Source organism: Lolium rigidum, chromosome 6, assembly GCF_022539505.1.
Source record: "Lolium rigidum isolate FL_2022 chromosome 6, APGP_CSIRO_Lrig_0.1, whole genome shotgun sequence".
Classification (NCBI taxonomy): Eukaryota; Viridiplantae; Streptophyta; class Magnoliopsida; order Poales; family Poaceae; genus Lolium; species Lolium rigidum.
Window position 1 is genome coordinate 130,635,861 of NC_061513.1, and position 16,889 is coordinate 130,652,749.

The window sequence follows — 16,889 nt, forward strand, 5'->3', positions numbered from 1 at the left end:
ATCCTAACTAGTAGAACAGTTATCAAGTTAACGTGTAACTCAACCATATAGTGCAAGCAACCATGCCAACGAGCTACTACGGTACTACCTAAGGAGGGGCACTAAACATAAGACAAACACTACAGCAGCCTCAGATTAAAACAGGTCATTATGCAGATTGATAGACGATTCAAGCTACAAAACTTCATTTAGCCAAAAGTCGAGCCTTGCTTAAAAACAGAACACTGGAGTTTGCATACATGACAAGGTCTGTTTCAATAAAACTACTAACACCGAAATAGTAAAACATATTGTCGACCACCACAACTCCAGATAGGTGAAACCAATTTAGAAGAGAGATGTTCCCTTGCCCTTCTTGTCTCCACCGATCTCAAAGTGCTTGCACCTCTGCACAAAGGAATAAGAAAGACTGAGTAAGCACAACAGAGCACAAATATACATGTTATGTTCGAGAGAGTAAATGAACAAACCTTGATGGCACGCTGGGAGTAGTGCTTGCAGCTCTGGCACTGCAGCTTCAGCACAATCTTCTTGGTAGTTTTTGCCTGAAGGAATTCACAGAATAAGAATCAGAAAACTGCCAATAACACAAAATAAGATGTATAAATTGAAGTGACGCCAAATGATAGATGATACTCCCATTATGCCAGTCAGACAAATCCTATCCTATAATTTTGTTTGGCAAATCAATAGAGAATCAGAAGAAATAAGCTGCAGTACCTTCTTGTGGAAAACAGGCTTGGTCTGACCACCATATCCTGACTGCTTCCTGTCATAGCGGCGCTTTCCCTGGGCAGACAGGCTGTCCTTACCCTTCTTGTACTGAGTGACCTTGTGAAGGGTGTGCTTCCCACACTCCTTGTTCTTGCAGTAGGTCTTCCTGGTCTTTGGAACGTTCACCTATAAATCATTTGATAGATTAGACTCATGCTAAACTTAGATTGAAGGAAATCAGGTACTAGGTCCAGATGACGTTGCAGTAGTAATAAAACACAACAAAGTAGGCAACTGTTACAAAACATGGAGCCAAATAATATGGTGCAGACTCAAGAAGATTCCGCAGAAACATGCTTATAGTTGGCATCAAAAGGATAATCAGGTCTCAAAGATTTCATGCTATCATAGGACCCCATAATTCTAATCACAAATACCAAGCAAGAAGAACGGATATTGCCATACAAGTTACATAGTAAAGTGTTAATCTCGACATGAAAGAAGATCTGTCTTATATCATCCAAGATAAAAGTGAAAGATTGTAATAGATACAGAAATGGTAATCAGCTAAATGACTACCTAAACTGCACATTATTGTAATACATAACTACATACAGCTAATTTCAACAAGAAAATCACTAGAAACTCCACAAGACTACACCAAATTTAGCTGTGCAAAGCTTAACACCAATCAAACAGTTGAACAGTATAATAAAGAAGCTGAGAGTTTACTCTACCAAAATGCATCAAGACTACGATATCCTACGCTACACTCAGGATCTTCAGAATATCCAAGCACAACCCCTAGATACCAAAGGGCTTGAGAATCGATCGGTTCCCAACTAGGATACAGTAGAGCACAGGCTACCTCTGCCAAGTGACTTTACATTGCTAGCAACAAAACCTTATCAATACAATTTTTCTGTACAAGCGGCCCAGTTAGATACATGCGAGTATTCGACACACCACAATAGACCTACATGTTCAAAGAAATTGAAGAACACATGGATAGGACCGACGCAAGGTCGACTCAGATCTACCACAAATGATCGAAAGGGAGGGGGGCGAGGGAGCACATCATATCATCTAGTTGCTGCAAAATCCAACGATTTGGCACCTAGAAAGACTACGATTTCGCAGGATACACCCTGAGAAATACCGGAACGAATACTGAAACGAGTTCAAACCGCGCAGATCAACGAAATGCCGGAGAAGAATGGCCAGGAACGTACCATCTTGGCGTCGGCGAGCAGGAGGCGTCTGCTGCGGCGAGGAAGGGCAGATGGCGGCGCGCGTGCTAGGGGCTCGGGCAGCGGAGCTGGAGGCACTTTATATAGCGGAGGCTAGGGTTTCGGCGAAATAAGGCTCAGGGCTTTTGGGCTATTGCATATGGGCTGGATCAAGTGAACAGATAGGTGGGCCTCAAGGAACCCGCTAAAGCGCCGGCCCATTTGACGGTTTTTTTTCCTTTTTCTGTTTTCTCTCTTCATTTTTCTTTTGTGTTACTTCATTTTTCTTTTCCATTTTCTTATTTTTATTTTATTTTCTGTTCTAATTTTTATTTATTATTAAAAATATGATTAAAATTATTTTTATATTTCAAAAATGGCTAGGTCTTTTTTAAAGAAATTGTTAGATTTGCAATTTGGAGATTTTTAAGAAGTGTTCAGATTTTGAAGTTGTAGATTTAAAAAAAAAGTCTTGCAAGTAGGAAAAAAACATTTTGAAATACATCTATACATGCACTTACTCAAATGTACACAGGTCTCTCGTACAACAGCATATATGAGATCAGATCTATCCTTCTTTTGGGTTACCGGCGAGGTATGATGCACTTGAAACTATAGGTGAAAGTTACGACCCGCTTTAGAAATTGAAACTGAACTTATGCTTATATGAAGTAACAAGTTAGAATGAAAACGAAAGAAGAAGAAACTGTGAGGCTTTTAGTTTTAGATGCTCTCCATTATACATATCTTCTCTTTCACGAAAAAATAGGTTTCAGATAATGCCTCCTGTGTATAAAACATGAAAGATCGAACATACATCATTGTAAGATGATGCACTAAGAGCATGTCTAACAGGCCCCGTATTTCGCTGCCCCGTATAAGTCTCTTATTTTACCTCGTATCGAAAAACTGCTCCATTTCGAGCCATTCCGTCTAGCAGACCCCGTATTTCGCCCCGTATTTTTAAAAATAAAAACCCCGGGAAGTTCATCTTCATTGATCATACTAGGGATCATACATACATATTGATCATACTACGGATCATACTACATCTAACTAAGCATCAACCTACGTCTAGTCGTCAAGGATGACGTAGGGGATGAAGGCGATCCTCGCCGCCTCCTCCCGCGCCTCCCGCGCCTCCCGCGCCTCGCCGCGCCTCGAACTCTCGGACGGCGGCGATGGCCGCCGCCTCCTCCTCTCGCCTCCGCCCGAGCTTTCTCGGCGGCATCCGCCTCGGATAAGGCGACCGCACGGCGGTAGGCCGCCTCCTCTTCCGCCGCCTCCTCTTCCTCCTCGCCGCCTCCGCTTCCTCCGCCGGCTCGCTGCTGCCGATGGTCGCCCTCCATGCCGCCAACGCCGCGCGGTCGCGCTGCCACTCGCGCGCGCCATTTCTCGAACGCTTCGCCGCTCATCGGCTTGAGCGGCGGGTCCTCGCTTGTACCACCGCCCACCCGCGGCGTACTCCCGGAGCGGCTCCGGCACGTACGGCGCGCCGGCGTACTTGCGGGCCGCGCGACGGCTCCCGGCGGCGGAAAGCTTGCACTTCGGCCGCCACGCTTCCTCTACGGTGTCCGGCGAGCGGGATCGCTTCGATCCGCTCGCCGGCGAGGCCCTATCGCGGCGGCGGGAGTCCATCCTAGCTTGGGGGTGGAATGCGGCGCGGGGAGCGGCTAATTGCTCGCCGGAGCAGGGAGGAGGAGGCGGCGGCGCGCGGCGGAGCTAGGGTTGCGAGTGAGGGGTTAACCCCTCACTCGCACCTGCGCCCACTATATGTACGGGGCGACGGGGCCGATTTCCCGGGCCCCGTATTCCGCCGAAACGGGGCGGCCCGAATACGGGGCCTGCTAGACGGCCCAAACCGCGCCTGCCCCGTATGTCGCCGGAATTTTACGGGGTGGGCGGGTTATACGGGGCCTGTTAGACATGCTCTAACCTAATTGCAGTCCAAACAGCATTTCAAAATATATTGTTGACAAATGGAGATCTTGTTCTGTTGATTATAGCACTGTGCACTTTATCCGCTTCAAACCAGTCCTAAGAAAGTCGATTTCTTAAATAGCAACACATCATTCACGTACTAAATCATGTACATATAACACACATGTACTTTTGTATCTGGCATGCAGATATAACTAAATAAGAGTGTGATTTGAGTTAAACACAGAGGACTGGAAACCAAGCAGGCCATGGCCTCGAGCGCTCCTGCGGGCGCTCGGGCGAACCCTAAGTACACCCCCGCCTAGGCCCTCGCCCCTCCTTCCCCCGCTGCTGCCGCCGGCGGGAGCCACCGGGCAAAGCCTGGCCAGTGATGGCGGTGGCGGACCTCCCTCTCCTCGCTCTCCTGGTCACATGCGCGGGCGGCGTGACCGGAGGAGGTATCTTCAGCGCAGATCTCGGCGCATCCAGGGTAGGCTGACCGGAGGCCGACGAGGTTCGTGCTCCTCGAGGCGGCATGGGGGAGCGATGCGGGCGTCGTCTCCGTGGGGGGCGGAGGCCGGCGGCTCGTGTGCTTCCCCGACAAGATCTGACCCGGCGACGGAGACTAGCGACGACGGCGCGGACGTCTTGGCGCAGCAGGCAGCTATGGTTGGCGCGAGGGGTGCTATTGGGCGGCCGTGTCGGCGGGATCTGGGGCCAGTGGCCTGATCTGGGCCTTGGCCTGCTTCGGGTGTGTCTCAAGTCGCTGAGCGGTTGCGAGATTGAGGATGTCGGGCGGCGGCCCTGGACGGTGGGATCCTTGTGGGTTGGCGGGCGAGCCCGAGGTTGTGGTGCTGGCTGGAGCCATGGACATGGGGTTGTCATGGTGCTTAGTGTGCTACGCTTTGAGGGATCGTTGCGGATGCCACCTCGGTGGCGTCCCTCGCCATGTTTGGGTGGCGGAGAAATGATGTCGAGAGGAAACTCTCGCCCTAGATCTTCCTGGGCCACGACGGCGGCGTCCACGGATGTCGTTTCCTTCTTGAAGGCATCGTTGTGGTTTCTCCCAGCCCCCTTTCGTGCTCCGGGTGAGAACCCAAGATCCCCGGATCTGGCGGTGGCAGCACTCCGGTGTCGTGCTCTTCTTGAAGACTCCGTCTTGGAGCTCATATCTCGCGGCTCTCTGATGGTTGTGTGGCGGAGGTGACTCTTCGTTTGGGAATCTTTGTGTTGAGCTACTTTGGTGCTACTCTTCGGTCTGTGGGCAGCGTGGGTCGGTTCTCGGTGGTGGGCGGTTTCTGGTGGTGTTTCTGCGTTGGAGGGGTTATGTCGACGGTGTGTGTGTTCGTTGGCTCGCTCTTGGGTGAGCTCCGGTCCGACACTGTTGATGTCCAGCTCTGCTCCGAGTCTTCGTAGTCTTAGTAATGGCCGACCTTGTTGTTCGTGCTTTCGGTTGTAGCTTCTTTGTTACTTCGTGTGGGTGTGTGGTTCGGATTGTAAGTTGGGTTCAGCACTTTGTATCTTTTCGCCGTTGGCAGTTTTATTAATTCAAACTTGGACACTTATGTGCCTTTTATCTAAAGAAGAACCCAGAGATAAACCACAATTGTTTCGCCGCCTCTACATAAAACCCTAGCGTCCTCCACTTCAGCCTCCTCCATAGATTGGTTCCCCCTCCTCTGACCGGCCTCGCCGGCGTCGGGAGGAGTGGGGAACCCGATCTATGCGTGGAGTTTTCAATAAAAGTAGTCTTTTAGTAGTCTATATGTTAGGGTTTTGATAGCCATTTTTTTGTTGGTTTCCCCTCAATGGATATGGCATCGTCTGCAATAAGTGATCTTCGACCTTTCGTTCGACGACGAGATATCCTTCCCGACGTCAATGGTGGTGTTGAAAGATTTTAATTATTTAGGTACATATGGGTGTTCAGATCTTGCTTTGTCAGATCGATTTTGGATCTTTTCTCATGGTTGCCGCGAGGAGGATTATCCTCGCAGCTTTTGTCCCGGTTGTTACGTTCTCGACAATGGTGATTCGTACTCTCAGCTCTCCATCGACGTCGACAAAGCTAATCGGTTATTATTGCCTGATATACTGGTGTTGGTACTCTTGCCGATATTTATTGACTACTTTAATGGTTGCGTGCGTGCACGCAGCCTTGGCATTGCGGCTCAAATTAAAATTATGGGACAACCTTTGTTCGTATTTACAGGTCTATGATTTGTTTCGTATTTTTTGCTGCCTTCAGAAAGGTATAAGATTGTGTCTTGGAAGAAGAAAGAGTTTAAAAACCTCGAAAATTTGGTAGTATCTTTTAGACTTTAGTTTGTAGTCGTTGGAGATAGTTCGTGTATCTCTACAATGTAATATTTATTATTATAAATATATGTGGTATTGATCATAAAAAAAACATCATGTTGTCCATATTCGGGATACACAAATACTTCTTTTTTGTTTATATCTAGAATTTAAATAAGTTATCCCTGAAAGAGCAAAATCCATATCCCGTGTTTTGTGTGTTTGATGACAACACTTGAATGAATTTAACCGTGCACAAAGATTGTCTTTGATAGATTTGCAAGTGTACGGTGCCCTCGCTGAACACATTATGATCGGAAGACTGAAGCGTAGCTCTTAGGTTTTCTGGTTTTGCGTGTGTGTCGCGAGGTGACATGGTAGGAGAGGAAAAGAGGAAAAAACAGTTTCAGCAAAGTGGTAGTACCGGTACCAGGAGCGGTAGTACTGCTACCCTACTGGTATCGCTCAGCAGTACCGCTCTGGAGGTTTCCCACGCATATGTCTCACAGAACAGGTTACGGTACCTTTACGGTACCTTGGGCAGTAGTACCGCTTGAGAGCAGTAGTACCACCTATGGTACCACTTAAGTACCGTAACTTAAGTTACGGCAGTCGCGCTTCAGTACCGCTGCGGTACCGCTTGGGATCCAGTAAGGTTTAGAGCCATTGCGGTACCTCGAGCGGTACCGCGAGCGGTAGTACCGCTTTGTGTCCATGTGGACAAGTTCTGTGGGGATTTCGAATCCAGAGCGGTAGTACCGCTTCCCAAAGCGGTAGTACCGCTTAGGCAGAAACCGCACACAACGGTTGGATTTGAGGGGACCTATATAAAGTCCCCTTCTTCCCTAGCTCATTTTTAGCTCTTCTCTCTCCTCCATTGTTGCTGAGCTCAAACTTAGTGGATCTCCCTACCTACCCAATCAATCTTGCTCATACTTTGAGGAGTGGTGGAGGAGACCCCGATCTATCGTTCTACCGAGAGAATTTCACCAATTCGTGGTAGTCCTTAGTGGATCTTGTTGGTAGGGTTCCTATGGTGGAATCTTGGAAGAAGTGCTCCTATGGAGGCTAGCTTGGAGTTGTGCTATCCCCATAGGGTGTTGGGAGCCTCCTAGTGTTGTGGAGCTCGCCCCAACCTTGTGAAGGAATCACCGCCTCGATCGGTGCCTTAGTGGAGAAAAGGGAGCCCCTTTGTGGAGCTCTCTTGAGGAAGAAGGTGAGGCCTTCCTTCGTGGTGTGGCCGTCTAGTCTCTTGTGTGAGACTAGCACCTCCTCAACGCAGACGTACTCCCTCTTGTGGGAGGAACTGCGGGAAACAAATCCTCGCCTCGACTCCGCGCCCTCCGGTTGTCCCGTTCCTCATCTTTCTTATTTGTACTTGGTTCCTTTACTTGTTGCACTAGCCTAGGATCATACTAGGAACATCACCACCACTAAAGCTATCACCTTTACCTTCCGCTTTGCTAAAAACTGAAAAAGACATAAAAATAGCGTAGCGCCCATTCACCCCCCTCTTGTTCGCTACGATCCATTCAATTGGTATCATAGCGAGGTTTTCTTGCTCGGGCTTTACCGCCTAAGAAATGGCCGAACAAGAGATGGTTGTGAATGGGTCCCTTCCCGGTGAGCAATCACCTCCACCATCAATTGTCGATAGCACTCCGGCTACTTTGGATGACCTCAAGAAATTGGAGTCATCCATTGTATCTCAAATGAAGGCTATGATGATGGAGTTGATTGCTCCCAAACCAACTCCCATTATAGATCCTAAGGCAAGTGTTGATGTTCCTCCACGACAAGTCAACACCCTTCTTCTTGTTGATTTTGTCGCGCAATCGACAAAGCCACCTCGAGAAGGGGATCTTGAGGACATTAGCACTTCATCAAAAGGAAAGGATGAACCACCGGTTGCGGGACAATTAGGGGGTTATCATACGGTGCCTCCACCAAGTGATTACGCCATAAATGTCCCAATACCCATGCCTCGCATTTTGTCTCATGGCTCACCACCTTTACTTGAATCAAATAGCTTTGAGAATTGCCAATTCTTGATGAAATCTCATGTGCGCAGCGCTTCTACCGAGCTTTGGCGCATCATTGAGGAAGGGTATTCACCAAGAGATCCAAAGAGCTTGACAAGGAGAGAAGTGGTGGATGACCAACTCAACGCCACTGCCATCAATATGATCCACATGGCGGTCACGCCCAAGGACCGTGCTCATATCCGCTCACTCAAGACCGCCAAAGAAGCATGGGACAAGCTCGACAAGCTCTTCCTCGGAAATGAGAGCATCTAAAGCTCTCGTTTCGATGAAGTGAATAACATGGCCGACAACTTCGTCATGAATGAAGGAGAGACCCCCGAAGAAATGTATCGGCGCCTCATCGCTCTTGCCGTACAAATGCAAGATCTTGGAGCAACGTTTGTGGATGACCATTGGATCAAGCGCAAGTTCTACAACGCTCTCATCCCTTATGAGGAAGTGAAGTTGACGGCCATCCGCCAAAACGCCTCCTTCCATGCTATTACATCCGATGAAGTCCTTAGCGAAGTCATCGCTTTGGACATTTCCAAGAAGAATGCGGAGGATCTTGTTGCTCGCGCCCACAACACTCGCAAGCCCAACTTGCTTTGAAGATGAAAGAGCATGGAGCTAGTGAGAGCGATGAGGATCCCATTGAGTGGGGTCCGGATGATCTCAAGGCCAACTATCATGAACACATGGCACTTGCCGCCAAGAGTTTTTGGAGTGGGAACAAGACACGGAGCTCAAGGTTAAGAAGATATTCACCTCATGACTCGTCAATATACACCTCCAAGAGTCCAAGGGAAGAGCAAAGGGGGAGAGCTTGCTACAATTGCGGCGACACAAGTCATTTTGTTGCGGATTGTATCTATGAGAGAAGGGAAGACAATGGTGGAAGGCTTGTCCGAAAGGACAAGTTCAAATCTCTCTCAAGAGGATTCTCCAAGTTCTCCTCCAACTCCGGTGACACCAAGGTCTCCTTCACCAAGAAGCCTAGAGCTTTCATTATCCGTGAGGAATACTCCTCCGATGAAGATGAAGAACGCAAAGACAAGGGCTCGAGTAAGGAGGAAGGGGAGGTGGCCGCCATCTCCACTCCCTCCATCTCCCTCTTCGACTCTCCAAATGAGAACCTCGTCATCAACAACTTCCATTGTCTTGTGGCAAAGGTATCATCGGAGGTTGTATCCCTTTTTGAGTCTACTTCTTCCTCTAATACTATCTCTATTGCGAGTTTGGATGCTCCTACCACTAACATGCTAGGAGGCATCAAGACTCATATTGAGGAAATCTTGACTCAACTTGATGCGGCTCAAGTCCGTATTGAGGGAAGAGGGAGGCTCGAGAAGAAGGCGGAAATGGAGATTATCTCTCTCTCTCAAGCTCATGAGGAAGAATTGTGCATGCGCATGTCATTTGAAGCTAGTGCTATTGTTCTCGAAAACTTCAACAATTTCTTTATCTCCCAACTCATCAAGGATCGAGACCATGCACTTGCTTGGGCGGAAGAACTCAAGATGAAGAAGCGCTATCTTGAAGAAAGTCATGAATGGTTGCTTGAAGAAGTTGCAACTCTCACCAAGAACTTCAAATCTTTGGAAAGTAGGTTCACACTTCTATCCGAGATGAAGAGGCATCCTCAAGAAGAAGTGTACAAGAAAAAAGAAGATGAAGGTCCCAATTCATGTTGTGACAAGCTCCTTGACAAAGTTTGCTTCTTGAGAAGACACAATGTAAAATTCTTGGAAGTCATTCCTACTTAAGAGGAAGCCTTGGATGAGTACTATCGTTTGAGTAAAGAAAAGGTGCAATGTTGTGACCATGAAGAGGAGATTGTCACTCTAAAGAGACACAAGGCCAAGCTAGTTGAAGTGAATGATAGGTGATACGTCTCCAACGTATCTATAATTTCTTATGTTTCATGCTAGTTTTATGACAATACCTACATGTTTTATTCACACTTTATAATGTTTTTATGCATTTTCTGGGACTAACCTATTAACAAGATGCCACAGTGCCGGTTCTCGTTTTCTCGCTATTTTTGATTTCAGAAAAGTTGTTTTACAAATATTCTCGGAATTGGACGAAACAAAAGCCCACGGCCCTATTTTCCACGGAGTGTTCCAGAAGACCGAAGAGGAGTCGAGGAAGGCCAGCAGGGGGCCCTCCCCATATGGCGGCGCAGGGGGGTCCACTGTCGCGCCGTGACGTGGGAGGGAGCCCCCTGGCTCCCCCGACGCTGCCCCTTCGCCTATTTATTCCTTCGTCCCCGAAAACCCTAGTACCGGGAGCCAAAATACCAGAACAGTTCCAGAGACGCCGCCGCCGTCAACCCTAACTCGGGGGGTTCAAAAAGATCTCCTCTGGCACCCTGCCGGAGAGGGGAATCATCACCGGAGGGCTCTACATCACCATGCCCGCCTCCGGATTGGTGCGTGAGTAGTTCATCCTTGGACTACGGGTCCATAGTAGTAGCTAGATGGTTGTCTTCTCCTATTGTGCCATCATGTTTAGATCTTGTGAGCTGCCTATCATGATCAAGATCATCTATTTGTAATGCTACATGTTGTGTTTGTTGGGATCCGATGAATATGGAATACTATGTCAAGTTGATTATTGATCTATCATATATGTGTTGTTTATGATCTTGCATGCTCTCCGTTGCTAGTAGAGGCTCTGGCCAAGTTGATACTTGTAACTCCAAGAGGGGGTATTTATGCTAGATAGTGGGTTCATGTCTCCATTGAATCTGGGGGAGTGACAGCAACCCCTAAGATTGTGGATGTGTTGTTGCCACTAGGGATAAAACATCAATGCTTTGTCTAAGGATATTTGAATTGTTTACATTACGCACAGTACTTCATGCAATTGTCTATTGCTTGCAACTTAATACTGGAAGGGGTGCGGATGCTAACCCGAAGGTGGACTTTTTAGGCATAGATGCATGCTAGATGGCGGTCTATGTTCTTTGTCGTAATGCCCTAAGTAAATCTCATAGTAGTCATCATGATATGTATGTGCATTGTTATGCCCTCTCTATTTGTCAATTGCCCAACTGTAATTTGTTTACCCAACATGTTATTTATCTTATTGGAGAGACACCACTAGAGAACTGTGGACCCGGTCCATTCTTTTACATCTAAAATACAACCTACTGCAATCATTGTTCTCTTTTGTTTTCTGCAAGCAAACATCATTTTCCACACCATACGTTTAATCCTTTGTTTTCAGCAAGCCGGTGAGATTGACAACCTCACTGTTAAGTTGGGGCAAAGTAGTTTGATTGTGTTGTGCAGGTTCCACGTTGGGACCGGAATCCCTGGTGTTGCGCGGCACTACACTCCTTCACCAACAACCTTCACGTGATCTTCATCTCCTACTGGTTCGATAACCTTGGTTTCTTACTGAGGGAAAACTCGCTGTTGTACTCATCATACCTTCCTCTTGGGGTTCCCAACGGACGTGTGCTTTACCGTCACAAGCGGCTACTTTTCTGGCGCCGTTGTCGGGGAGATCAAGACACGCTGCAAGGGGAGTCTCTCACACCCAATCTCTTTACTTTGTTTATTGTCTTGCTTTATTTTATTTTCTGTCTTGTTTGCTTTCTTTATATCAAAAACACACAAAAATTAGTTAGTTGTTTTACTTTATTTAATTCGGTTTTGCTTTATTATTGCTAAAATGAATACTCCTGAGAACACTAAGTTGTGTGACTTCATGTAATGTCCCAGGTTTAGAGACGATCGAGGGGTAGATTTTAGAAAGGGATGTGCATTGCATTGCAAATTCTGGGGAAATTTCGCGCTTTTAAACAAAAACTGCATCGAAGGGGGACAAGTTTCTCTCTCGACACCTTACAGGGTTAGGGTTTCGAGAGTGCGACAAACCTGTTCCTTATTCAACTAAACTAGGGTTTTGAGAAGAGAGGGGAGAGTTTGCATCACAAATTTAAGTTGCATGACTGAATTCAAATTTAAGTTGTATGATTGAATTCAAACCTAAGTTGAATTTGAATTTCAAATTCAAACATTAAATAAATATCTCATAATCCAATTGTCGGAAATTCATTAAGTAAATAATAATAATTCACATAATGAAATATACAAATAATAAATAAAGCTCATTAGAGAAAACCTTGAGCTTTATTGATAATCACACAAAATACAATGTCAATTACAATATCCGGAAATGAAATATGAATTTACAACACATTACATGAATTGAAGAAATAGAAAAAGAAAGAGGAAAATTACAAATAAATGAAATATCCTAAACTACAAGATAATCTTGAGCTTGATGATCTTCATGTCCATTTGATCATCATTTTGACTCTGCACACAAACACAAAGAAAATAAAACAAGTGTTATGCCAAGTGGCATAGCCACTTGGCAGAGTTAGAAAGAAAGGAAATTGAGCGAGATATGATCAACTCGCACGAAGCTGATCTTTCCACGGCACAAGTCCCAAGCTGGATTCATATACACACAACCGAGGCGAGCACACAATGCTTGTGTGCATGCTCAACAGCACACCAGGGTTGCTGCATGCTCTCCACACACATAGTGACCGGGGAGGAGTACAGCATGGTCAGTCGACCATAAAGGAAAGGGAGAGGGCAAGTATAAAGGGTTTTACTGAAGCAAACCCTAACCATTGCATCGACAAGACAGCCTCACGAGGTAAGTCACAAGAACACAAGAACAGACTTGAACGACCCACTGCTGTTCAACACATCTTCACCACCACGACAAATAACCAAGTAGCATCAAGCTCACAAGGAGGAGCGAGGGCAAGCCAAACAAACCACCGAAGCAAAACCTCTACACCAACACCCATTTCTAGGAGGCTGGAGTGAGGTATACACATCATCATGAACAAACCGAGATGGTTTTGTTCATAAATTACACGAGCATGATCACAAGCACACAAAGGGTGGGGTAACCCTGTTTTGATCATCATTTGGTCAGAGACCAAGTGTAACCTGGTAGAAATGGCAAGGACCAGGGATCAATCAAGCCTACACCCATGGTTATGCCAACCAGAATAGTGGTAGCATCTTCCAAATGGAAACAGGAAAGAAAACCATCCCAGAGACTTATCCAAGTATAACCGAGACTACACTAGCCCTTTTAAGACCATCAGAATATAGACATTTATATGTCTATTTTCATTTCAACATCAATTATACTGGAAGCCCATGAATGACTACCAGTAATATTGCACAGTAGCATACATAAAAGGTAGGAGCAACCTTTACTAGCACATCAAGCATTGCTAGGGTCACAACAACTACCTAGCCACACAGAAAAGCCACAAGAGAAGCATATCATCACTCCAAGGAGTTCATGCATCACAGGAGGTGCCAACACATGTTGGTTTCCATCCAGATAGTGCATAGGATGCACCGAGATCACTACTTGCATCGGGTAGATCATGTCCGTTGTCGGAAATAGGAAGCCAGGCTTCAGCGACAAGCATAGATAAATAAAACACCACACACGAGATACATCCGGGGGTATCAAATCCTTCAATCAACCACCAGTATTGCTTTCACAAGCAACGGCAACCACCGAGTACTTGGTGAGGAGCTGGATCCACAAGCAACGAGCGGCATTTGAAATGAATCCATACAAATTTATAAGCCAACGAGGAAGCCACGATGATCACAGGATCATCCAAAGCCACAAATCAACCAACCATTGCATCACAGATAATCAAATATATGAAATATAATTGTATCCAGAAGCACATCAAAGGCTTGATGAACCACTGGATCTTGCTAAACAAATAAAGCACATATCACTATTCACTGAATCATACAGTTAAGCCAACAGCAATGCTCAATTGAGCATGCTCATGAATTTGAGCACAAGGAACAACACACCATTGCTCTGGTACTTGCAAATTTGCAAGTAATACACACAGAACTCAAGCCAGAGCAGCATACATGAATACACTTGAGGATCTGGCAAGCTTATCAACAAGAACAGAGGCACATGGATGGAGTTAGACAAGAAATGCTAGCACAGCAAGTGATTAGGCTAGGAATTCTTGCACGGAGGCATGGCGGTACTACACACGGCGGTAGCACACGCATAGCACGAGCGGCATAGGACAGCGAGGAGCGAGGCAAACATGGCGGCTGGCGAAGAGCACAACAGCTCTTGCGCGAGGCAAGCACATCACAACGGTAGAACTAGAGGAGGAAGAAGGTCGGGCACGGGAGGGAGCGAGGAAAGGAGGCGCACTTACCCGGAGTCGAGGAGAACAGCGCAGCCATGGCGCCCACGGCGGCACACGCCGGAGCGCGGCGGCGCCAGGCCAAGCCAGGCCATGGCAGCACCACAGCACCACACGCTCCACGGCGGCGAAGCCACAGAGGCGCCACAGCACCAGGGCGTCAGGAGCGGCGGGATCGCCTAGATCCCGTAACCCTAGCTGCCGCAGAGGAGGTCGAAGACGAGCTGGAGCAGCACCCGCTCCAGATCAATGCGGAGGAAGATGACCGCCATCGTGAGGCGCGTCGATTGCGCATCATGGCGGGGGCCAAGTCCGGCGGAGCTCGCCGGAATCGAGCGGCGACGGCGGTGGCGACGCGAATCGCCAGAGAGGGGAGTAGGGTTAGGGTTCGGACGCGAGCGAGAGAGAGAGAGAGAGAGAGAGAGGGTGAGAAGTGAGGTGGTCGAGCCGGACCAGGTGGGTCGGTCGACCTAACCCACAGGGTTACACCGACAGGTGGGCCCAGGGGCATTTTGGTCCTTTCACAAATTCACTAAATATATGAAATATAATTGTATGCAGAAGCACATTAACAAGGGATGGAGCTGTGTCTAGCCAACGGTCATGCTAAATAGAACATTTTCCATGAATTACAACTCAATGAGCATCACACGGTGGCACCGGCACTTGCATAATGCAAGGATCATGCATCATGATCAAACCAAGGCCAAGAATATGAACACACGAGAATACCCTAGTGGCGGTAGTCATATGCGGGAGCAAGCCGGTAGGCCATGAGCATCAATGGATGCTCATGAGAAATTGCAGGGAGGGCCACAACGGGGATACGACGCATGAACGAAGTAGTTAGGAAGCACGAAGCATGCAGCGATAGTCAAGTAGAGCGAAGCACAAGCTAGAACACGGAGATAGCGGTAGCACACGCAGCGGCATACGCATGGCAATAGCACAAGTACAACGGCTAGAATTCATGGCGCATGTAGGCGGCGGCAACTAGCACATCAAGGCGATGCCGAGCAAGGTGGCGTAGAGCACTAGCAGCACGGCGGCACAACAAGGTGGATGCCAAGGCATCCGAGAGGAAGGAGAGGAGGTAGAAGACGGAGAGAGAAGGAGGCACACGCACCGGAGCGAAGCACCGCGAGCGTGCCCATGGCGGCACGGCGGCACGGGCCGAACACGGCGGCCGCGGGCCGCGGCCCGGGCCAGGCGTCGCCGGGCGCAAACGCCTCGACACCACCACGGCGAGGGCACACGGCCACGTCGCGGCGCTGGATCGTCGGCGGGCGACGAATCGCCGTAGATCGCCACGGCCATGTCGCGGATGCGTTGGGGACGAGCGGTGGCGGCGAAGGAACGTAGATCGGCGCGGACCGATCGGTGCGCGCGTCGGGCGGCCGTCCTTTTGCGGCCGATCTCGCCGGCGGGAGTGGCCGGAGGCGGCCGGAATAATTCGACGACGGTGGCGGCGACGCGGGTCGCCAGAGCGTCGAGGAGAGAGTTAGGGTTAGGGGAGAGGAGCGTCTACGGTGCGACTGGGTCATGCTGGACCTAGCCTAATGGGCTGGTCCAACCTAACCAGCTCAGCGGCCTAACAGGTGGGCCCAAAGGGTATTTTGGTCATTTCCAAAATACCCATTTAAATGAGTATTTCAAAGAATTTTATAAAATAAAATATAACTCTAAAAAATAATGAAAAATATGAAAAATGCTCAGCATAAAATCCTCTATCATAATAAAATATGAAATAGAATTTTTAAAGACAAACATGATTAAGCCCAAAAAATTTGATGATTAAAATAAATCATTTAAAATCACACCTATATTATTCTCATTAATGAAAATAAGTCCATAAATTCTTTTGGACTTTAAAAACACCTTGACAACATTTCAAGGTTGTATTTTGCCTAAATTAAGTATCTCCAAATTGTTCTTAGTATTAACCTCTCACATGAAATAATAAAGACATCGGAAGGGGAACAAACCCTAAAGCTGGAATCATGCATCAATGCTTCTTTAACCATTGCCCTTATCGGACAATGATGCTATTTTTCGACAACAGAGGACAAGGGTCAGTCCACACCATCCAACTGCAACACTTTGTAGTATTCAGGCAAGTTCATCGCTTGCTCATGTCATTTGAGTATTCTTACCAAATTACTTGCAAAGTACTATGTTTATCACTATTGCATAAAAATGGCAAAACCACTATTTTCATAACTATGAATATGACTATGTGGTGGGCAATGGAACCATGGATTGTGTTGATATGGTGGAGGTTCCATTGCACGGGTTTATATCCATCTAGGAGTAAACAACAAATGTCGTCCAGTGATTCTTGTGCTTAGTAATACCCGTGTTAACCATAAGATCCGGAGTGGGACGGAGTAGTCAAAAGTGTTTCCACCTCTCGTTCATCAACGGATGCTCATTCCTGGGTGCACATGATCTTGCGAGACA

At 47.4% G+C, this 16,889-nt stretch overlaps 1 protein-coding gene and 1 non-coding gene across 2 annotated transcripts in view; both read right to left on the reverse strand.

Moving 5' to 3' along the window:
* Nucleotides 1–130: 130 nt before the first annotated feature.
* Nucleotides 131–16,889, reverse strand: part of LOC124663294 (60S ribosomal protein L36a-like) — a 27,729-nt gene continuing 10,970 nt past the window's right edge. Inside the window, exons 2-4 of the mRNA XM_047201017.1 lie at nt 721–900; nt 471–545; nt 131–387 (exon numbers count right to left, since the gene is read on the reverse strand). Coding sequence (XP_047056973.1) covers nt 328–387; nt 471–545; nt 721–900 — 315 coding nt within the window. The 3' untranslated portion in view covers nt 131–327. The remainder of the gene's footprint in view (nt 388–470; nt 546–720; nt 901–16,889) is intronic.
* Nucleotides 1,056–1,127, reverse strand: LOC124668764. Its single transcript, XR_006991849.1, has one exon. It is a non-coding gene; the product is annotated as a small nucleolar RNA R66 (small nucleolar RNA).